The 24552-nt window shown below is 39.7% G+C and overlaps 3 protein-coding genes across 7 annotated transcripts in view; 2 read left to right on the top strand and 1 right to left on the bottom strand.

Annotated features, from left to right (window-relative positions):
- Nucleotides 1–125: 125 nt before the first annotated feature.
- Nucleotides 126–1115, bottom strand: gngt1 (guanine nucleotide binding protein (G protein), gamma transducing activity polypeptide 1). The gene is made up of 3 exons (XM_082521399.1): nucleotides 983–1115; nucleotides 760–858; nucleotides 126–604 (listed from the first exon to the last, which is right to left on the bottom strand). The coding sequence occupies exons 2-3, from the start codon at nucleotides 853–855 to the stop codon at nucleotides 479–481; spliced, it is 222 nt and encodes a 73-aa protein (XP_082377525.1). The 5' UTR covers nucleotides 856–858; nucleotides 983–1115; the 3' UTR covers nucleotides 126–478.
- Nucleotides 1116–2065: 950 nt separating this feature from the next.
- Nucleotides 2066–5244, top strand: tfpi2 (tissue factor pathway inhibitor 2). The gene is made up of 5 exons (XM_082521396.1): nucleotides 2066–2244; nucleotides 2471–2641; nucleotides 3784–3963; nucleotides 4091–4264; nucleotides 4744–5244. Exons 1-5 carry the CDS (start codon nucleotides 2124–2126, stop codon nucleotides 4821–4823), a joined length of 726 nt encoding a protein of 241 aa, XP_082377522.1. The 5' UTR covers nucleotides 2066–2123; the 3' UTR covers nucleotides 4824–5244.
- Nucleotides 5245–9549: 4305 nt separating this feature from the next.
- calcr (calcitonin receptor) overlaps nucleotides 9550–24552 on the top strand; it is a 71640-nt gene continuing 56637 nt past the window's right edge. For 3 of the 5 annotated variants that reach the window (XM_082521216.1, XM_082521222.1, XM_082521223.1), the window contains exons 1-2: nucleotides 15404–15502; nucleotides 15607–15725. The gene's annotated coding sequence lies outside the window, so the exon portion shown is untranslated. Of the gene's footprint in view, nucleotides 9571–15403; nucleotides 15503–15606; nucleotides 15726–24552 lie in introns of those variants that run through there. The other 2 variants (XM_082521217.1, XM_082521220.1) reach the window with 2 other exon arrangements.

The following is a 24552-nucleotide window of genomic DNA, read 5'->3' on the forward strand; positions in this document are numbered from 1 at the left end:
AATAGCAATGATCACATAAAGGCTTGGAGAGAAAAAAACCCTCTGTATGTATGCAAATGAAGTTATGAAGATTTATCTGTTTCTCTACTTTCTCTACAACCCTTCAGTGAATCACAGAGACAAGCTGAATTATAAATGTGCACATTTAATGACAGTTGCTTCTGTGAATGAAACAACATATGGGCCCATGTGCTCAGACTATATACACCACATGAGAGAGAAGCATTATGTAACACTTGCCAAATACAACTTTTAATTAGTGCATCTTTCCCAAAACAAAACAAAAGAAAATTTTTTAAAAAAGAATTAGAAGGCTACAAATCTGGCCCCAAGATGAAGAATTGTTTTACTCGGGAAATCATAAATGTTTTCTTTATTGTGTCCTTCTAGTCATCTCAGTCTGCAAATCCATTTTACAAGGGCTGGGTGAACGTCCTTGGGTACTAATCTGAGATATGAAAAGCTCCTTAGGTCCAGTCTAGCAGATGACACAGCCACCTTTCTCCTTGAAGGGGTTCTTCTCCTCTGATATGCCTTTGACGAGGGTGTCCTCCTCCACTAGAGCCTGAATATAGTCCTTGATTTCCTCACAGCATTTAGATGTCTGAAAGCAGCAGACAGAAAGCGTATTTCAGTTTTGAATAGCCTTTGTGATGTAATTAGTTTGACTAAATAAATTGAAGCTGTCTGATATTTACTTTTGGATATAATCAAAAATGCATACTGAGCACACAAATCACCACAGAGTGGAGAACTTACCAACCACCTCTCGAGTTTGACTTCAAGTTTAAGCTGGTTTACTTCCATCACAGCCTTGTCCTTATCTGTCAGATCCTCCACATTTATGACCGGCATTTTCTGTCAAAAAAAAGGAAACATTTAACCTTTTTGTTAATGCTTACTTCCACATGATAAATAAATAATCTTAAATAAAATGTTCACAATTCGTAAGACTTAGCAGAAGGGATATGAATGCACTTACGAACGCTTACAGGAAGCAGTCCTTCACCCCTGAAATCCTGCTGAAGAATCCCTCTCCTCTCTCTCAATCTGGGTTATAAAGTAATCAGCATAAACAATTCTAATCCCCTAATCTGATTAAAACAAGGCCCCACTGAATGATCATACCAGCAGCTCAAGTACACAAAGGAAGGGGTGGGCAACTCACACAGGTGTCCATTTGAGCTCCCTTGATGTAAAAAACAAAACAAAACATGGTGATGTATCTTTTTGTCTTTTATAGATTCAATTTGTAACTTTTGTTCTATTTTAACTCTGAGATTTCTTGCAGGCTCATTTGGATATGGGTTAAGGGGTGGCGCTTCATTTATCAGGTTAATTTTGATAAGACGGCTAATCTGTGTTTAGCCTCCACCTGTCAAGGTGGAGACACGTCGTTCTTCTAAACGTGAATGCACGGCAGTTTTCCAGTTAATATCCTTCATAAAGGTAAAACCAAAGCAGTGGGATGGAATTAAGCTGCTGTGTTAAACCAATACAAATGTTAATGTGAGTTTTAACTTAACTTGCAGATAAGGCTGATTTCTCATGGTAGGACATCGTGGAAAGAAGCGCTTTTATCATGAAATAACATGAGCCACAGTACTATTAATGTGACTCTGAGTGGAAGTACGTGTGTGTGTGCGTGCGTGCGTGCGTGCGTGCGTGCGTGCGTGTGTGTGTGTGTGTGTGTGTGTGTGTGTGTGTGTGTGGATTCGGATCCGGTCAGACGGGTATTCTGGTGGGGACTTGCCTGTGTGGCTCAGACAAGAAAGATGTGTTAATGTTTCACAAGCGTGTGTGTCCCTAGATACAACGCAATATTGGCTCTGTGGAAATTTTACAAGGATGCTGTGTGTGTTACTGGATTGGTGCACATTCCCATCATCATCATCATCACTAGAACCAGTGGCCTGTGGCAGTGAAAATATCTGACTCTCTCAAGCAGAGCAAGTTCCTCTTCATATTTTATTAAGACTTAGTCACATGATTTAGCGCTCCTCCAAGTAATTCAGAATTTGACGTCATTAATCAACTGCAATAATTTCTTTTCTTTGGCGCGCTGACTCAGTACATGCCCGTCCCTCTTCCCGACTGTGCTATAAAACAAGGTCTGAGTGGGGATGGTAGACAGAGCGGAAAAGTCTGGATCTCGACCAAAACTTTGCACAATGGAGCTTTGCGCATTTGCTCTGTTTACAATAATTTCCTCGTTTTACTGCGTTTTGGCGCTGCCACCTAAAGGTAACTCCACATCATGTTTTGTTTTTTAATTACTTCTTCGCGCTTCTTCAATGTTTTCATCAACTTTTTTAAAACAGCAGTTCTGAGCTTGTTGGTTATCACATGACCTCGGGCGTATTACAGATCCAGTTTGGCGCATGTTGTTAAGCACTGCTTAAACTTTCTTTTCCGTGTCCTTGCAACGGTCCTCGGGTATTTCAATAAAAATCTGCTTGGTGCTTTTCAGGCGTGTGCCTTCTTCAAGTGGACGAGGGACCTTGCAGAGGCAATATCCAGAGGTATTACTACAACACCATCACCCAGAAGTGCGAGGATTTCGAATATGGAGGCTGCCAAGGGAATGACAATAACTTCAAGAGTTTTCAGGAGTGCCACAAGACATGCTACAAAATTCCCAGTAAGTAGCCTGACCCGTGAGTTATTAGAGGTGGGAGTCAGACAACACGTGACATAATATTATCACAATACTTCCCTAAACATGTGATATTTTTGCGATTTTTACGATATTGTCATATGCTGAGTATTGCATTAACATATATTGCTGTTTACTTACATTTCCAACAGCCATCTATGTCCTCAAAATGAAACTTTGTCAAAATCAGTTTTGTCCAATAAGATAAAGTTATCTCACTTCACTTTTTTTTTACTTCTAAAACCTAAAGGATAAAGCCAAAGTCAGTGTAATATATCAGTTTGTCATTGAATGAGGTCAAATTGGGAATTACAGTGGGAGAAATAATGTTAGTAAAGTATGTCAAGTTTGCTTAGAAAGAAATGAACAGACTCTGTTCATTTCAATGGAGAGTGAGACAGAATATCAATCAAAACTCCAGAAATAACACATTACACAAAAGGTATAAACTGATTTGCATGTCACTGGGTGAAATAAGTATTTAATTCCCTACAAACCAGCCAAAATGTGTGCTGGATGGGTTTCCAGTTGAGCTGATTTAATGCAGGTTTGTAACGTTAAAGTCAACTAACATTATCTCAGAATGGGGATGAATGAAGTGAGCCTACTTGTTCAGATTATTTGAATTTATTTACTTACATATCTATATACCTATATACATATCTATATACATGGTATTCCTGTATCGATATGATACATGGATCATTAGGGATGAAATTCTGGGCCAGTACGCATGTTTTAAGTAACAATTTAGCTGATCTTTAGCTTTTGATTTTCCTACTAAGCCTGCCTTCTCTTCCAGGAGAAAAAATATTGTCATTAAACACGAAATTATTTATGTTATTCTAAAATTTTTCAGCTCTTCTTTACATCATCTTTGAACATTTAGCCAGCCCACAACACATAAGTATTGGGCATTGACACAGATAAATTACATTTTCTTTCAGTATCAACTGACATTCGGCAGATACGTCAGTGATGGTGACCTTAGGCATGTCCATTTTATTTCATTTTTAGGAAACTAGCCAGTGCCTCTCTGGTTGTTAACCTGTTCATATGAATTAATTAGTGTTGTTTCACCAGATCTCACTGTTAAATGTTGATTTTTTTCCCATTCTTCTCCACAGAGGTTCCCCCAATCTGCAGATTTCCTAAAGAAGAGGGACCCTGCCGGGGTCTCATCTCCCGCTACTTCTTCAACATGACCACCATGCAGTGTGAGCCATTTCATTACGGTGGCTGCCAGGGGAATTCAAACCGCTTCCTTAATCTAGCCTCTTGCATGGAGTACTGCAGTCCAAAAAAAGGTGAGCAGATTACCCCCCTGAGTCATCCCTGTGAGGATACACAATAGACAAAGTCATTGCATTCACAAGGAAATGATTAAACAATAACTAGCGAGCTCTTCCTTGTGTTGTGTTCCTTGTGTTACAGCAATCCCCGTGCTCTGCCGGGATCCTCTGGACAAAGGGAAGTGTTCAGCCACCATACCTCGCTATTACTATAACACAGCCACCAAGACGTGTGAGGAGTTTGTCTACTCAGGCTGCGGTGGGAGCAACAACAACTTTGTCTCGCGGCAAGCCTGCATGGACGTGTGCGCAAAAGGTGTGCAAACCTGAGCCGGGCGGGAAGGGTGCATGGGCGTATGTTTCACAGCTCATTGTGAAGTCTTTATCTGAAGATGATAATTTCAGGAGAATTTTCTGACTGCTTAATTCAATAATGGCAGCATTCGAATTGCCACTCAGACCCACTTAGTGGATGGAAATAGGAGAAAATTCAGAAAGTCTGGGGGGAATTGGAAAGAGACCAAATTATGCTCAGTTGATTTATTGTCAGGCATAAAAATGCTTGGTATCTTGAAAAATTAAAACTACTGCTTTGACTCAGGCTGGATGATGCTTTCCAAAGCATTCATCCACTGCTGCCAATCGCTGTGCTATGATCTGGAGGAAACCAAGCAAAATCTGTTCCTAGAAAGCCAGTTTGGTTAAATGTGAGACTAAAAAGTGCACAATTGTTAGTGTTATATGTTATGCTAATCAGCTGTTATGCTTTTTTTTTTCTTTTTGTTTTTGTTCCAGGATGGAAAAAGCATCCAGGCCAAGGAAAAATTCTGCGAATGAGAAAAAATAGAAAACCCATCACTTCCTTGCAGGTGTAAACGTTTGACACTTGTACTAAGGAATTCGCTCTTGGAGAATTTCCACATGGAAGCTAATGTGTGTTTGTTTATGCTGAAATATCGACCAGGCTGCCTATGCCCTTTTGTGACAAATTTTGACCACATTTGTAATGTCATTAGAGCATTTTTCTGAATTTTTTATTGACTGTATGCTGTCAGTAAAGTTCAAGAGGATGGATTGCTGCTGCTGATGCTGTTGATTCATGTCCAACATTCCTGATTATGTATTTTAATACCGTATGAATGTAATGTATGCTTTTCTTTTGTTCAGTTACACTTTTTTACATGAAATATCCTGAATTTGTTCAGGAATTCTGCCTTTTCTGTATTTTGATAACACTGTGTTAAGCAAATTACTGTACTGTGCGGTATTTTCATAAAAGTAAAAACTAAAATTATGCGGATTTCGTCTTCTTCAACCATTACCACGCACATAAACCCACAGAGTGTCTGCTTTTACCCTAAAAACTTGGCTGGTTTCTTCACTTTCCCTCAGTCACTTGCACTTTATCTCCAGGCTGCTCTTCCGTTCCTTACTAATGTTGCTGTCTTCCCTCCTTATCTGGTAATACTTTTCAAGGCGCTCGAGCCTATCTCATTCGTTTCAGCGCAGCCTTGAATCGGGAAGGAAGCAATCATGGGGCAGGGAAACACTGCTGTGGCAGGTTCATTAGAACAGCACTGCATATTTAGAGGAGAGCAAGCTGCAGGTTTACAACACATGAGTCATGAGCGTTCAGAAATATTGTCTGCAAATGTTTTAGCAATTATAATGTAATTATAGTGGAATACACACAATAACACGCCCCATAGCAGAAAGCATCCATGCAGGAAAATGAATGCACATGTATATTTTCCTCCCAACCTCAGTTATTAAAAAAGAGTTTTAACAATTGTGTTTTGGTCAGTAGTTTTTCAGATAATATACTCTCTTTATCGTGAAGATAAATCACAATGGTCTATAATGTCATTAAGGAAAGCAGGCTGTTAGTATGAACATCCTGACTGCCTTAAATCTGTGCTCTGCTCCATCTCTTGTAATACAATAAGAAAGTGCTGTGTGATTCTTCAGACAATAAATATTTATTGAAGATATAAATGGAAACTACTCATCCATCTGGCTCAAATATAAATAGTAATAAAAGGGAATGCATTTGGCTCGGGATATTGCTTTGAGTACCAAAGCTAAATCATCTATTGAAAGTATGCAAGGGAGCAGTCATCCTAACAGTATGCAGCCGTTAAAAAGCCACACTGAATCATCACTGCTGATCATTATGAAACCGGTGGGGGAATTGCTGTTGATAATATTTCAACTTCCTGCTCTTTAGGATAAAAATTTATGGATACAAAATTTCAGGAATGACAGAAAATTTGATCCTAAGGGGCTATATACATATATTAAAGGCATTTGTATGAGGCCTATATATATATATATGGAAACATGTTTACCTTCTGACTGTTAAATCATAATTGCACCTTGCAGCAGCATATTCTTCTGTGGTGCCTTTAAATCAACAAATGATGTGACAAATCTTTGAAACGGCAAAACAAGAAGAAAAATGGACTCAGTTATGAACTTTAAATCACAACAAAGCTCAGTCTACGACTATTAGCAAGTGTCAGTATCACACTGATTGCTGATTTTGTGCAGTTCAGGTGAACTGAGATGAATTGATCATGCTCGGTTATTTCATTAGCTGCAGTACATTAGATAATGTAAGTAATTTTGCTCCTCATTCTCAATAGTGATTAATGAATACTTACATTGAAACATGATCATCATTTAAAAGTGCATCAATTCAATATAGAAGGCTTCTTTTCACCATGTGTCAAACAGCAATGTTGCTCTGTGCCAAGATGCCTGAGTGTACTGGAGGTGTAGGTGAACGCCAAGGGGAGAAGCTTCTCAGACGCCACCTGGTGGCTGATTCACAAATCTAAGAAGAACCAAACACTTAGTATAAATATACTTAATACTACTATATTACTCTATTTACTTCTACTAAATGAGCAAATCAATATTTAATGAACAATGTGAAAGCCACTGGGTATATCTTGGTGCTTTAATCTAAGCTTTAAACTTTAGGTACAACAGTAGCTATCCGTATATTGGAGGAACCCGTGCCAAGCATCTTAGAGTGTTGACTCAGCAGCATTTATTCTTTTAGAGCCTGTTTCTGTAAGTGCATCAAGTTTCTCGGGGTGAGGGGAAGCTTTATGGTTTATAAATGTTTTATAAATTTCTTTTTGGGCACCAAACCAAATCATTTTGTGTTCTAGGAAGTCTGACACTGGTGGATGGTGAAGCAATGTAATTTGACAAGCACGGCCTCTCAAAATGGGAACACTGTCCTAAGCTGATTAATCTTGTCCACCGTGCAAGTGTTCCCAAACCCCGAAGAGGTAATCCATTATAGCTATTTGTGATATTATCAACAAACAAAACAGCCTTCTCTGTGGATTGATCGCTAACTTTGTTGTTGCTCATGCGAACTCCCGAGCTAACATAACAGGATGTGAGCACAGCTCTTGATACTGAATAGAAAAAGGCATCAGTGGATGTTATTTTTCCTTTTTCCGTAACTTAAGTAGTTAGCCTTTGTGATGTGGGCCTTCAATAGGGAAACAGTATCACATCACAATTAGCATATATCAACTTAAATCTGTTCACATTTATTTATTTACGAGCAAATCACACCAACATTCACCTCAAGGTGCTTTATATTGTTAGGAAAAAACCCTCCAATGATACAAAGAAAACCCCAAAAGTTCAACCACAGCCTTATTAGCATGCCCTTGGTGACAGTGGGAAGGAAAAACTCCTTTTAACAGGAAGTCATCTGTCACAACCATTTAAAGTTGAAGTCACCTTGATAAGATTGCTGCAAAGAGTTGCAACAAGTCTAAATTTGTATTAGTTTTGCGTTGTCCTTTTCTGACTTACCTCATGACCTCTTGGAAATATCCTCAAAGCCTTTGTTGAGGAGCCCTAACTTCCAGTAGCGCAAGTGTGTTATTATGTTTAGAACCGTGACTACAGGAGTAATGTACGTCACACGCGTTTTCTATTTTAAGAGTCGCCATTTCTTTTGCTGTCACATCACAGAGTTGGTCTGTTTCAAGCGTAGACCAAACATGCCAGCTGCCCTCTGTCTCCCGACATGTCATCAGAGTTTCCCCGGCATTCATCACCACCGTCTGCTGCATAAAGTGAGACGTCTCTGTCCCTCTCCCCTCACATACTGAAGATTGATGTGTCTGTTGAGGAGAATCTGGACTGTTCTTCAAGGTCCATCTGGCTTCCAAACACATGTATCTGTTGTACAATTAAACAAGTCAGGCAACTCCTTGTGCTTCTGACATGTTTTGGAAGATTTTGAGGTACAAATTCTGAATCAATTCCCAGAGATAATGCCAACAGAAATAGACGGAAAAGAGCTGTGTGTGCAGTGATCTGCACACCTCACTACTCCTGTTCATCGTGCTGTGGCTTGGGTAGTGGTGCGGTAATTAGTTTTTGAGGTGAATATTAACTTCTACAGTTTCCATGACAGATTTTAGTTTTAGTAGTAACTGTAAGAGTTAATCATTGTTTAATAGACTTTAAGCATGCCCACCATCCACAGGTCCTTGCAGTAACATCTTCCTCTTGTTGTTTGAGAATTGCATCTCATTTGCAGCAGATGACTCACAGCTGTGAATAAATCATTTTCTTCCACCTACCTGCAAATGTGCTACACTCCTTTTTTATTAAGAAAGATTAAAAATGATTTGAGCATAACGAACAAATAGAGAGGATGAAGTATTAAAATCGAATAAATAAAAATTACGATTTCAACCTGTGAAGGAGCCTTTCTTTTTCCCCTTTTCCTTTTGTGTTTCAATTATCAGCTTCCCTGAGGTCAAAGACTTTATATTAAGCCAGTGTTCAGCAGTTCTCTGAAGACAAGCCGACTCAACACATCGGCACAGCTGAATTTGCTCCCTGATAATGATATTTTTTGCTTTATATATATATATATGTGTGTATTGCTTATGCTCACCACTTTGAGGGCTGAACAGCTGCAAAACCTACAAATAAGCTGTGAAGTGAAGATCTGAAAAAATGGATGCAATTATGACATATTCATAGAAAAAGTGCAGGCTAAAGAGCATAGTCATCAATCAATAATTATGAACACTGGGAAGTAAAACTATTTGGATGGTATCAAAATAAACTAACTTATAAAATTGCAGTACAGATTTATGTTATTATCTCCCACTAGTTCATCACTAAATGCAGCGTGTTAGTGTTGTGAATTTTTCACAGCACACATTTTGACTTTTCACAACAGGAAAAGCAAAAGCATTACTAAAAGCATTAATGATGCTTCTGTTCTGCTCGTGTACCTTGGTAAAACCGTGAAATTTGAAATATTAAAAGCACATACACACACACAAACACACACACACACACACACACAATCTGTTATCTGTCAGACATTTGTGAGAGATCTGGTAACTCAGGTGTGCGCCGAAAAGAAGGATGCTGAGGTAAGTAGAGGTTCAATAAGACCGTGGCAATAAGAAGAAGCAAACTGGTATACATGTGAAAAGCTAAATAGAAGCTAGCTGTAGATGGCAAACACATAACAAATAAGGCAGATGGCAAGGTTGGGAAGCAGCAGCTGAAATGGACTGGATGAGCTGATGAAGAGAACAAGTGAGTGGACTCCTATATACAGTGAGTAGGGGGAGACCGGCGATAATAGCAACACATTCGGTTCCTCATAACAAAAACAAGCTAAAGTGATAACAATTATTCTGCACACACTCATTAGGATTCACTCTGTGACTGTGGAAGAAGTGCAGAGTAACGAGGACAAAACTGATTTCGACATAAAGAAGTCACTTTTTGGATGTTGACTATTTTCTTCTGCAATCTAAAGTTTAGATGACTGTGAATTTTGAAGTTATATCAGCTTTACCCCCTAGACTATCTGTTAAAACTATACATAAACAACCCATGCTAATATAGGTCCTGCTAGCTAGAATACAAGATTGTAACATGGGGCATTTCCCTGCAAATAGTAACAGTTAGAATCTGGTCTTTAAGTGATGACATATGAACCCTGCTTCCGGGTCCAAACTCTGCGTTTATTAAGGTTGTTGTGTATCTGTTAATGCTTTGTATCTTGTTCTATTTAACCTGAACAAGCCCCTAAAAAAAGTCAGTCATCAATGTTGCCTCCCTTGGTTTTTATTACCAAAAGCTCAGTTTTTAACAACAGCCCAGCCCATGCTGGTAAGTTTACCATTTAGTTTACCTGCCATGCGATTGCATTTGTCCCTAAACATTGGGAACCCTTGCATTAACTTTTATCGAGTGGAAAAAAATCAGCGTTCATCCTCCAGCTTCACTACATTTATATTATGCTAACATAGCTGTGTCGCTAGTGAGCACATAGCAAATCATTATATACCAGCTAGTGCGACTTCAGTAACCCTACAAAAGTCACTGTTGTTTAGTTTTCTGTCTTCATTTATGTGATAAATAGCAGTGATAGCAGAGCTGTACATTTTTTCTTTCAGAAATGGTTTTGTAAATGGTATGTTATGTTTAGGTGGAAACTAGCGAGCTAACTCCGGTAAACCATCATGGATGCCTGGATGTCAAACTTAATTGTTACACCTGGTAGAACAGTCACACTGATCATTTTATTAAAGATGAAAGAATTTAGAGAGTTTTTAACTCTCAGTGATGCCGCAGTGTTCGTTTGACTTTGAGACCTGAAGCAGAGTTTGGACCCGGAAATGGCTAATGATGTCAGGCTTAAAGACCAGATTGCAGGCATCTTATTTCTCTATCTTATTGCCATAAAGGTAACTCTAAAACTCTGACTTCTTGCATTAAGATGAATATTAAAGCCTTGTCCTTGGTAGTGAAAATATATTAGTTGTAGTATTAGTGCACAAAAAATGGTGCTTTTCTCAAAAGATGAGTAGTGTAACTCGAGTAGTCTTATGAAGTAAACTGTTAACAAAAAAAAAAAAAAAGGTTGCCCCGGGTCTCACCAGCTAGTTTTGTGATTTAAATACAATGTTTTTTAATGATTACATTCTGAAAGTATAGTTAGCACTCAGGGAAAAGACATCATTGCGCAGCCTATGGCGAGAGCACAGCGAATGAAAGTCTGTCCTTGATGCTGAACCTGTGGCAAAGGTGGTACTGAGGGATAGGTGCAGGATTTTCTACTTAATGCAGTACTCACACATTGATGTGAATGCTGAGATATTTGTCACTGTACGTGCACCAAGTAACGCCTGCATAAAACCATTCAGATGCAGGAAAAAATGCTCAACCTCTAAACATCCGAAACCACTATGTGAATTTGGTAGATCAAATGAATACATTAAATTAAATGAAGCTTTAAAAAAGAGAACACATCATGAATGGAAGTCTGATATCCGTTGTCTTAATGTTTTAGCTTTTTGCCAGCAATGTCAGGTGGATGAGTGATATATTTTGCTTTTAGTTGCTTAGTGCCCAAGTATGCTCACAAGAGTGCTGCTTACTGTTTGGTGCTGGGAATTTAGTGTGCAGAAAACAGTATCCTGCTCTCACAGCAGACAAGCTTCTTTAGTGTGAACCTGGACTGTCACATAGGAATATTGATTTGATTAAAACCTTATGTATATCCCATGTATATCTCATGCACATATCTTTCTACGTAGCACTTTTAATTCTTATCCCTACTTTTATTTTTTTTTCATGTCTATTTAAGTGCTATTTATGACACTATGTTTGCACTGAAGCACCGCAGCAATTTCCTAATGTTGTAAACCTGCTCAACATTTGGCAATAAACCCCTTTCTGATTCTGATTCTGATTCTGATGTAAAAACAAATAATGACTGTATTTATTCAGGGTCATCTTAGGTTTAAGCACAGATAGACACAAAAGTCATTATGTCATCAAGAAACAACCCTTGAAGAGGCTTTGGTAGTGTATAATTTTATTGATATTTTATTTTGTGATTCACAGCTAGCTGGAAGCTGGATTAAAACCAACATATTTATAGATTTAATAAAGTGTCTCCATAGTGTAGTCCTGTACATAGGGCGGTCACAAAGGGCATCTGGTATACAAATCAGCCATATCAGGAATATGCAATGCTACCTGCAGTACCTGAAAGTTGCCTTTATTTCTTTATTAATTCCAGTGAAAAACTAAGTACACCCTTACCCTTGCCAGGTGCCACTAATCAATCCAGTTGATTACATGATCATCAATAAGTGAGCCCCTCTGTAAAAGCACAAGCACTACAGTCTTCCCGGGAGTCAAGATCCCACTAAATTCAGTGTGAGGCCATCTGCGTGACAACTAAAGTTTGTTTGAAACTGGGTCATGCAACAGGACAATGATCCCAAGCACAGCAGCAAAACAACTGAAAAAAAAATGGCCCAATCAAAGTCTAGACCTCAACTCAACTGAAATGCTGAGGCAAGACCTTAAGATAGCTGTGCATAAATCAAGCAACACTGCAAAGACAAGCGGGACAGATTTCCTCCACAATGATGTGAGACTGATGAAATCCTACAGAAAAGAATCACTTTATGTTATTGCTGCTAAAGTAGGTTCTAAAAACGATTGAATCGTGGCGTGTACTGTCCTTTACACTTAACTGTATATGAAAGAAAGGGACTCTAACACACGCATCTACTTTTCTTCTATTGTGTGTAATTATTCCTTGCAGTCTTTAACTTGCAACGCTGATGAACATTCAGTTTCCAATGCGTCGAAGACAAAAAATTATTGCATTTGTTCATGGTGGGATGGGATGCGGTGGCGTCACGTTAAATGCAGCACACAGATGTCGCCAACACTGGCGTCCAAACTTGTATGTTCTTTGGTGTGGCACCATTATCCTCTAGGTTTACATCACAGTGGATTCCATGAAACGGGCTTCACTCCAGCTTCGTTTTCATCATCCGTCCTCCAGCGTCCATCATCACCACAGCTGACCATAATGAGGGATTCTCTGAAGAGGGCTTGCTTTTTCATGGAAGTGTCCTCTAGCCGCAGCACCATCAGCCAGCACGACTTCAAATGCTACCAGGGAACGAGGGTATTCTGCCAGGAGGGATTTCTTGTATAACTATGGCGTTGTACATATGGAATGACATTTATCTAGGGGTGGCCAGAGGAGACAGTCATTTGAAATAGAGAGATGAAGAAAAAAAACAATAGCCTTCTTTCTTTTTCTATTTAGAGATTTTCCTTTGTGTTTTTTTCCCCATGTAGGATGATTTAAAGTTAATCTGATGTATGCAGGTGTGCATATGTGCATGTAAAAATGTAGCTGACAATGCAACGTGTTTTTTTTCCAGCGTTGGAGGATTACAAACATTCCCAAGTAGATTGTGTTTGTCCACTCCTCTCTTTCTCCCGAGTGGATGTTCTGCCATTACTGCTGGTTTGAAGGCAGCGCCGCTCACTTGCAGATTGCATGGCTTTAGCGATGACAGACTGATCATGTCTGACACTGTCGTAATGTGTTATAAATATGCAGCTGCATGTTCATCACCGCTTACTGTTTGCGGTTGTCTGTGTGCATGTTGGCGAGATGAAGAGAGATGAATGTCAAATCTGCGATGACAGCAATTGCACGCAAACATCTGTTTGTGCTTGTAATTAAGTGCAAGGAGAAAGTTGTGGTTCAACAAAACGAAAATGAGAAGACACTGGTTTTTTCAAGCACTTTCGTTACGCTGGTTCCACAGGTGTTTCTCTGCTTTATACACCGGTGGTGATTTAAAAGCCAAGCCAGGCTACCAAACACCAAACACTGTGTCTTAAATAGGGAAATCATTTGCTAGGTGAGTACTTTATGCTCAAAGTGATTTGCATTTTCTTTTTTTAATTTGCCTCAGATATATTCCTTTAAAAATACAACAAAACAAAAAAAAAACCTGATGAATAACAGACGGGATAAATAGAATACATACATGGCAGTCGGATAATGGACTCAATCCACCAATAACTCATCAGCCGTCCTGGGGAAAATCAGCTTGACGTGAAGAGTGTATTCTAATTCCCATGCTGATTGTTATTACCGTGATCTCGGTGACTGCAGAATGGAAGCCTTCTCTGTCATTAAAGATGATCACACTGTTAACAGTAAGTTGTGTGGTGGCGTTTCCATCCTGCCTGGATTGTGATGACATTATTTTGAAGGGTTCACCACAGATTCCAAGTCTGAACAACAAAGATCCTTTTTTAGAGGTCACCTATTCAGTCTCTTTAATACTTTACTAGTCTTTACTCTCTCTCTTGCTCTAGTGTAGTAGTCTCATTACTGCTGCACTATTGTGCGTGTAGTAAAGAGATGCGTGCAGAGCGTGGGCTTGGGTTTTGTTTGAACATTGGGGGAGGTCTGGTAGTCCTACAGGAATCACCAAATACTTAGTTTCCTGCTTTCTGGTGAATCTATATGCACCAGTTTTGCCCTTGGCATCTATTTAAAGTGAAACTTATTATGTTTCAGGAACCAGGTAATAAATAAATGATGCTATAATGCTTCTTGGTATTCTGCACTACTTTCAATATCCATCTCTAGATCGACTTTTCTTATCATCCACGCTACCTCGGCAGGCACACAGACACGATTTATCCTTTTGTCCCTATTGTAGGATCTTTACCTTACAATACAAAGCGCCCTGAGTTGACTGTTGCCTGGATTTGGCGCTATATAAATCCAATTAAAGTGAACTGAATTGAACTGAATTGGTTGTGTTGACGTAAATAACCTTTCCCCACCTGTTCGCATCAGTGACAAATGCTACTTTTTTGATTGTGTGACTTACTGCACATTGGAAACATAAAACAAGTTTTGGGTTGTCTTGTTTTTTTATTCATATCTGTCTGTAAAAAGATACCTCTATGGTCCAGTGCCCCTAATGTACCCTTTGAATTGATTTTCCAGTGAAATCAGCAGCAAAGCTTAACATAATGAATAGCATGTATAAAAAAAGAATTACACATTTTAGTCTAAAAAAGGATGTAAATGAGACAAAATCGAAATTTAAAGCATGAATTTATTCCCGATGACGTGTCTGGAAGGGCTCCTAAGTAGATATATGAAACGATGTATCCCCCTTCACTGTATATTACACGATCTGTCACAAATGGCATGATGGTTGGTCACATATCATGCCACGAGTACCTATTATAAGAGATTTGTGACAGAAAAAAGTATATTGACAGCTCAATACTGTCTTTATGAGGTTAGATTACAGAGTTAAAAGGGGGAGCAGAGAAAATACTATAACTCCAACAAGGCGTTTCAACTGCAACTGCCACAGACTGGACGCGTTCTGGCATATCGCCATCATTTTTCTTTATAGTGTCTGTTTCTTTCGATTTGAGTGTCCAGAGGAGTGTCCGAGCCCGGCGCACACACGCTGTGCAGAGGCTTCTCCTGTGTCTTTAACGCAGAGACGGAGGTAAGCAGGCGAGGAGGAGCTCCCACCACACGCTCGTCCGCGTAAGCGGGAGGCTGTTAGACGCACTTGGATTACCGGGCAGTCAACTGTCACCGCATCAGACCGGCGTCCTGCTCCACACTCCTCTCCCGCGCGCACCGCAGATCATTAATTCTTCTCATAATTAAAAGGTAGACATGTGGGGAAAGCTGTAGAAGCATTTGATTGATTTTATAATGGCTTTTATATCCGTGGATCTGAAAAAAAAAGTTTTTATTGGCGCTGCGTTAAATAGGAGCGCAAAAAGCTGGGAGTCATTCTCGGTGGAAGGACTTCTCTGAGAAAGACGTTTGTGATTCTCCTCAGCATCTTATTGTGTCACTCGGGCTGCAGCCTCAAGTCAGTTGAAGTGAGGTAAGTCACGGACAGATTTTTTTCTTCTATAACTTTTTTGTTTTTCTCAACTTGTTCTCCAAAAAAAGCGCAAAGGTTGGTGAGGATAATAGAGGATGGTGCTTGGGTTTAGTCACTCAGTTTACCCGCGGGGTTTGGGGACTAATTTAAGCCCCATTTTAATTGTACTGATGAGGAATCTTTGCTTGGCGGTTTATGTCATATGAACTGGATTTGCATTGCGTGCTCCTAAGGTTAATGTTATAAATGCATTTTTAGCATATTGGCTGTGGGGGAAATGTTTACATCTTAATAATAATAATAATAATAATAATAATAAATAAATAAATAAATAAATAAATAAAAAGATTAGATGAGAATAATTTTAATGAGTGAATAAATAAAAATATTGCAAAATGTTTTGCGCACTTGCTCCTTTCTCTATTAAACGGTTGAAAAATTCAATAAAAGAGAGAAAAGAGTCTTTATCAGCTATGATAGCCTCTTGTAAGGATTTCATGCATTTCCCATGAAGAAAAGCCTGGGCTTCCCCAGCTTAAATCCTAAATTAATATGCCACAAAAATACCACAACAAACTTCTTCAGATTGTACGCTCTCTGGTGACTCATTGGAAATATGTAAATGGATTTTCATTGCTTAACTACAAACTGCGTACATAAGGCAGCTCCTCCCGACGTGTCTTCCTATTTGCAGCCAGATATATGTGACGAAGTGTTTTGCAGACGGATCTTTTTACGTCAGACACGCACTTTTATACATCCACACTCGCGCGACACCGCCGTGTATCCATACAGGATCCCGCTTCTCTTCAGAGAAATTAACTGAGCCAAAATGGTGAGGCATCTGGTACGTTCCCCACAGCAGCACAATGAACCCACTTGTGAATATACACTGTAACGAGCATTAAAAAGTAACACTTATCCGAAGAGGAAATAAGAAACACTTGGTGCATTAACCGCACCAAGAGACCACAGTGTCTATATTTTTACTTTCAGACAGGACTGCTGACTGTGAGTTATATTTTCATGAAGCAATTCCACCCAAGGCTTCCTTCTTCTCATCTGTCCTCCTGTGAAAATGTTACACGCTACTAAAAAACCCCAAAAACATTTCCCTTCATATTGATTATATTAGCACATTCATGAAGGGGGCAAAATAGGCATTCCTTCACGGACCCAACAGGCCACAAGTCCCGTTCAAAAATGAAGTCGAAGTCGCTACTGAACGCTTCCAACAGTGGCAGCAAAAGCGCAGAAACTCAAGTGGCTGTGTGAGGATGTCTGCAGTTATATTGAGAGTCTTCTGGGGATTCCTTTCTGTTTTCGTAACCGTGATTGAAGAAAAAGCGTGGGTTTTTATTAGAGGCGATGCTGAGTGGCTTCAATGAGTTGATGTGTGAGTTTCTCAGCATATACAACTGTGACACACACACGCACACACACGCACACTGCGCAGTACAGAGGAAGACAAGAATAGCAACAAACACAGTGTCAGGCTGTCAAAGAGAGAGAGAGAGAGACGGCCCGAATGAGAGAGACAGCAGTGAAGAGATACGTGCAGACAGGCAGGCTGAGATATGTGGTGCCCTGCAGTGAATTAGGCTGGGTTAGAAATGTGTCTGGCTTCTTTCTGAGCAACTGAGATAAGTTCTTTATTCATCATTCCGCACGCTGCCTGTCTGTCCCGTCTATCTGTCCTGTCTGTGTGGTTGGAGACAGACAGGCAGGCAAGCAAGCGCCAAATTTGCTTGTTTGTGCGCCCCCGTTTGAAGGGACTGAAGTAAAAGGTCTGGAAGCAAGAGCGAGGTGCTGTGCATGAAAGGATGAAAACGCAAGGATGGCCTTTGGAAGGACTGTGGATTCAGTGCTTTATTTTAGTGATCTTAAACTTTTTTTTTGGCTACAGGTTTGTAAAGATTTACACCTAAACGTAAACGGATGGATGCACGGAGACTGTGCACATTTTTCAGTTTTTCTGCTTTTGAGGGGAAAACAACGAGTAGCTGTGCTTTCTCTCTCACCTGTTGGTACTTATTAATGTTAATCAACCTAATGCTAACCAAATGCAATTCAGTCACCTTGTCTCCCCATCTGAGCATCAATAGACTCGATTGTGAACAGCCAAACACTCAGTTAGGGCTCAGAGTGAGTTACAATTATTCTAGTCCAGAGCTGTTAGGATGAATCTCCCTCCTCCGCTGCCGCCCCTGTGACCCCGTGCTTCAACCAGTTGGAAGTTGTGGACAATTTTGCTGTCATGCAATTAACTACTTAATCAGGTGATGCTCAGAGAAACTGCATAATTGGGATGAAGTGTCACCCATTACAATTTAGACTTCCCATCAAAGTCGATCCAAGGGTGTGGTTTAACCTTTTAATGACACAAGTGTAACTTGTGTGTAATGCTGCTGGGGTTTCATTTTTCAGCACATGGCTGGCTCTGTGCAAAATGATTAAGGCATTTGAGGTACTAAAGTTGACTTAGGTGAACCATTGGCAAAGCTGGACGGGTTGTGTGATGTGATTAAAGTTAAGTGTCACTTAACTTTAATCACATCATGCTGCACAGCTGCAGCTCTTCCCATTTTTCATGTTGCTCCACACTCAGCTCTCTGTATGAGTCTGATATGAACTTTATTCAGGCAAATGTTGTTGATCTGCTGTTGTAAAATTAAATTTTGCAGTCATCTGTTTCAGTTATCTCCACCCCATTAAGCTGTTTATAAGTCCAGGTGGCTGGATCAGTAGTTTTAGCATAACAAAAGCTCAGAGCATTTGCATGCATGTGATTTGAGAATGAACTCAGTGAAATTCCAAGAAAAGTGATGGGCATGAGAGAGGAAAAGGTTTATGCTTCAGCTCGGTTTTTGACGAAATATGAACCATGCAATAGTGTCGCTTCTACAACACTTCATGTGCTGAACAGCTGAAGTAGAATCAATAGGTGGTGCTAGAATAGAGCAAATAGCTGATGACTTAGTAAACAGAGGTTTGTACATGGCAAGTGTAGTGTGTGCGTGTGTATTTGTGACAAAGACAGATACATGGTTATATCCACTTATGGAGGCTTTTGTGTCTTCTCTGGCCAGTGATGTGTTCTGCTCCTATAACACCTGAATTCAATTTGCAGCACTGCCACTCAAGACTACAAGACTACAGCTGGATGGCTGGTGTCAAATGTGCTCCATTATTACCTAAACCGATGGACTGTCCCTTAACTGAAATCATAAAAGTATGTTTAGCAAAGCCAAAGGGTTTGCAGTTCACACACACACACACACACACACACACACACACACACACACACACACACACACACATATATAAGAGGCCATTTAACTTGCAGACAGCTCTTAAATGGTACGGTAGCTCATTATCAAATAGCTGTTAGCTGGTGCTAATGACTGGTTAAAGCGCCTTACAGCTATTAATTTGGGCTTGCAGATGCAAATTCAGTGCTCAAAAAGGCGTCCAAGTTTCCTCCATGCTGCCTGTGACCAGTAAATACCTCCAAACAACAATTAACAATGCTGAAAGCTTCTAGGGAACTCATTTGATCTGAACTTTGTTATTAATAACTGAACACAAAGCTTTTATTCTGAGGGAAACCATAAGGTCAGACAGTACAGTGTATAAACAGTGTATGATGTGATTAAGTATTTTACATGAAAATGAGCTTGACCCTTCTCTGTGTTTCTGGATCAGTTTGACAATAAATGGATCAAATATGACTTTTCATATATAATTAGTATGCTAATATCCATAATCTTTTGTTTTCTACTGTCTTCAGAAAAAAATGACACACTGTCCTCTATCCTCTTATCAAACTGGTATCTGCTGTTCACTTGCTAAAATGCCATCATTATGCTTGTAACGTCATCTTTTCTCTCCTCCACTTATGTGCTGTCATTTTTGTTCGTGCGTACTTCGAGCTCATTTTATCATCTTTGCCTCAAACCTCCTCCTGTTTCATTTCATTCTTCTCTTTTGCCTTTTCCCATCTTTATCAGAGGCTACGCTGACACGCCAGCCTGCCCCGACTTATTTGATTTCTTTCTTGTCCGTTCTTCATCTCTGTCCTCTGTTGCTGCTCTGTCCTTTAACTCTTTGTCCTTCAAAATTAATTGCATTCTCAAGTCTCCCTTGTCTTTTTCCCATCTCTGCACTCCAACGTCCAAAACCTTTTCTCTCTACCCTTTTACCTTCTCACTTCTGTGTTTGCTTGGAAAATGCATCCTGAGAATTTTCATCGCCTTACTATCAGCCTCTGATATAGTTGAGGAGAAGTAAAGCCACCAAGTGCAAACAAGTAGCCATTACTAGGGCTGAACGATATATCGCATTTGCGATAATATCGCGACATGATCAAGTGCAATTTTCTAACCGCAAAGGCTGCGATTATACTGCGATTATAAGGCTGTCCAAATTACTACCATATCCCAGAATTCATAGCGCGGCCCAGCCAAACTCCAGTTTCCAGCAATGGCGGCCGCTACTAAGTTTTAAAATTACTCATACTAATCTTTCTGGGTCACAAAATAAACTTTTAACATATTTTCAGGCGAGAAAGTAGTTGTGTAAACATCAAATATCTGCTCGGTTTATCAAGATATCGCATATTTGCAAAAGTGCTTCGACGTTTTCAGAGGCGTCTGCTACCCACCAGCTCGACAGCTAGCCGGGAGCTCGAGGGTTACTGATGCGGCCGAGAACGGCACAACTCCCGGCACATCATTTTCAGATCACCGCGGAGTTTCGCTGCTCGGGTTAAACGTAATATATAAGTCACTTAGACAACCTAAAAATGTTATTGTTGGGCTTTTTTCAGTGTTTTGTTTGTTCGTGAGTAAATCGGTTTGGCTGAGATTAAAGTTATTAGATTAGATAAAATAAAACTTTATTAATCCCCCGGGTGGGTTCCTCCTTGGTTTTCACACAGCTGACTAAACGTCAAACAGAAAACTTATTAAACAGAAGTATGAGACAGTCGAGAATTTACACCAGTGTCTGGTTATATTTTAGATAGCAAGAAGCAGACGGCCGAGTTTATTAAACTCCACCGAGACAGCGGTGACGCTAATCAGAACTAGACCGTCCAATTTCACGCCTTTAAACTTTAAAGGCGTGTTTGTGTGTGTGTTTATACAATTGCTATTATGTTTGCACTTTATGTGTAATGTTACTGACTGCAGAGATCAGTAAGATGTGTGTATTTTTTATTTATTAGTTTTATTTATTTAATATTATTTTTTAATTGAATGACTGTCTAGTAGTTCACAGATGTCGAAAAACTGAGTGTGGTAAAGCCACTGATTTTTTTTATGTATATTTCTGCAATCTGCACATTGTACTGACTTTCATTTTAATGTTTACACCAGGGTTCCTTGTCAGCACTTTATGCTCAGATGTTTGTAAGCTAAAAATAAACTATTGTGTATGTTCAAATATACTGTTGTGATTGAAGAAGTTAAATAAAAATGTCAGTCATCAATTCATGCATCACCTCATGTCATCATAACAGAGGTCTGTCTTCCAGGAAAGAACAGTTTAAAATTAATGTAATATAGTATTGGCCATACTATATGATGTATTGCTTGTCTTTGTTTAATAATACAGAAGACAAAGACCTTAAAAAATAATCGCATATCGCATCGCAATCGCAATATTGGGGCAAAAAATCGCAATTAGATTATTTTCCATAATCGTTCAGCCCTAGCCATTACTGACACACTCAACACAGTTGGTTTGTCTCTGAGACATAAGACACACTTACTTTTTGCAATCTTTCAAGTCGAACAGAACTCTTCATGATGCGATTTTTGTTTTGTTTTCCTTCACTGGAGATCTTTCTGTCTGTTTACAAGGGAAATGGGTATCCAGATTATCACTCCAGATATGCTCATGCGTTCATTTTTCACAAACACTGACATTTAAAGTGACGCAGTTGAATATTTTTGGGTGCTCTCATGTAGCAGTGCTGCATCTGCCTGCATATGTGGCTGCAATCTGTCAAGAAAGTGCCATAGACAGCAAGCTTTTTATTAATGAGAATTTGCCCTACATAAAAAGCCTTGAGAAAACATGATAAGGTCATTAAGAAAACAAGCTTGACATTTTAGAAAATATGCATATTAGTAATCTCTTCTAAGGCGGAGATTTATACCACGCTCGAGTTTGAAAAATCAATATGCAGCTAGAACAAGGAGACCTTGAACTTGGATGAAACAGCTAGCATGGGCCTGTGTCAAGATGTAAAAGCGATAACAATCAACCCAGAAACACAGATTTCTTTTTTACTCAAGCATTTGTTAGGTTCAACATTTAGTACAGGATATAACATATTCATTAGCTTTAGAGGTCCTAATAAGGCAGTTTTCCACCTTTGGACAAACCCAAGTTAGCTATTTCCCCCTGTTTCTTGTCTTTTTGGCTATGCTTAGCTCAAAAACGTACATAAATGGTTGTAGCTTAGGGTTAAAATAAGGTTCCAGTTATGACGCAAGCTATGACGCAAGCTATGACGTAGATCTGACGCAGAAGTATAATTGACATGTTAGTGTCAGCAGATTAGACATGTGACCTTCACAACTCCAGATAACTGACAACAAGCCAGCTAAACAGCAACAGCTGGCTGTAAGTTAATGTTATGCTAGTTAATGTTAAACTTGAGTATCCTTCAAAAAACACTTTGTCTCTTATAAAAATTACATTTCCACATTGCTTCACTACTGCCTGCTAAAAGCAACTAAGAGGCTAACAGCGGCTATCGGAGCCTAACAGCAGCTACCAGAGGCTAACAGCTAACAGCAGTGAAAACAAACAAGAGGTAAGGTTTCAATGACAAGAGGACTCACATTGGACTCCTTTTATAAAGTTTTATAGCCTCCTCCCCAGTAAATAGATGTGGACACATACTGACATCTGAGGTAAACTGCACCCTGATAGCCTACGCTCGCTACGGATGGATGGTGGCCAGAGTTGTTTGCCCTACGGCAGGGGTTGGCAACCCTGGGCACGCGTGCCACAGCTGGCAAGCGAAGGGTTAACTGATGGCACGAGTCGCATGACAAGCAGTGAATTAATCTGAGAAGGTGCATTAAAAACTAAATGGCCAGGCCAGCGGTGCACATCGCAAATTAGCTCGCATAGACACATTAGTTGTGCCGCTTCTTAATGATGGTATCTTAGCTAACAACCCCAACTACCAGATTCAACTTGTAATTGACTAAAAATAACTTAGCCTACCGGTGAGAGGGACGTTGCCCGCTGGCAGTTTTTTCAAGCGATGTTGAAATTTCCACATTCCGACACTTCAAATGCTTCAGCAGCTGTCCACTCAGCGCAGCATCAGCACCGCGGGAATCACGGATACATCCGCAGACTCAAGACAGATCGAACCAGAAAGCTTTAAATAACTTCATTTTTGAAAAGCCTAAAGTCTAAGGTGTGATCTCGTACTCTGTTTTTATTTTTTGTGTGTTCACTTTAAAATGCAGTTTGAAGTAAAATTACACAAACAGAAAAACATCCCCCTTCGGCGCTTTACAGTCAGTTCAGAGTGAAGAAAGATGGTGACAGATGGGCTGAGCCCAGGATCGCTCTGTCATCTAGGTGACTTACAGTGCTCTGTATTCCCTCCCTCCATCTGCAGCTCATAATTCACATCTTTAAAGATAACTTTGTGTTTTCATTCCAGCAAAATAAATAAAAATCATGTGTGCATTCCTCCACAGCACGCTCATGAAGTGAGGACCGTTCACAGGAGGTGTCTCCCTCTCGACCCTTGCTTTCCATAAATGTGTTTTTAAAAGAGTTTTTTATTGTTTTACATTTTTAATCAACTGTGTCGGGATCAAACTTTAATGGTTACTCACTTCTTACTACTTCTCACCTACTAGTTATTTTTAATGTTACATTCTTTCACACAATTCTGCTCAAATCTTTGATTAAAATCTGGAGATGATGTTAAATTCAATATTTTTGCTAAAGCGGTCCCTTTTTTTCCTTATTCACTATCCTTTACTTAAATATTTAAATCAGCATAGACTCAGATCTATAAGTAGTCAATAACTGAATATCGCAAACTTTGAAAGCCTCATAACCACATTCAGTACAGATCTCCGTAGGATAACTATGCCTTTTGTTCTACGTTGCCACTTGTACCAGTGTGCACAGTGAGGAAACACACAGCAGCTGAGGGCTATGGGAAAGCAATTAAAGAAGTATTTTGCTGCTGGACTTCAGCTGAAAGGCATTAACAACAATTCCCTTCTGGGCAGAGTGTTCCTATTACGGTCTGTTGGGTCAGAGAGTGGGCTGTATCTGGGTGCTACAAACCGTAAGCAGACAGAGAGAGACAATGTGAGAGGGATGGGTGCTGTTATTGTGAGTGCACAATTTAGTCAGCAGGATTTTTAAAATAGAAGCGGCGGCTCTCCAACGGTCCTTCAATATTTTGACCTGAGGGTAAAAATGTAAAAGAAATGAAAAGAGGAGGTAATAAAAGGAGTAATGGGAGAGAGATGAGTAGGGTAAATGAGCAACCATTACAGTACAAATTCAATTAACGTTAGGAGCAATGAGAGACTAAATGAAAGAGCCCAATGACAAAGAAGACAAAGTATGAAGCAGCGAGTGTGATCAGAGAGGTTTTGAAGATCAGAGCGATTGCGCTGCAAATCGCTTCCTCTTTACACAACAAGTCCCTAAAGCCTCATCCTGAAGCCCTCTCAGGCCCCAAAAGAGTCAGCCAGGACTACTTCTCCACCTTGCTATTACTGTACGAGCACCAAGAGTTCTTCATGGCAATATAATCATAGTGTGCGGC

Source organism: Aulonocara stuartgranti (assembly GCF_965226115.1).
Source record: "Aulonocara stuartgranti genome assembly, chromosome: 22".
Taxonomy (NCBI): domain Eukaryota; kingdom Metazoa; phylum Chordata; class Actinopteri; order Cichliformes; family Cichlidae; genus Aulonocara; species Aulonocara stuartgranti.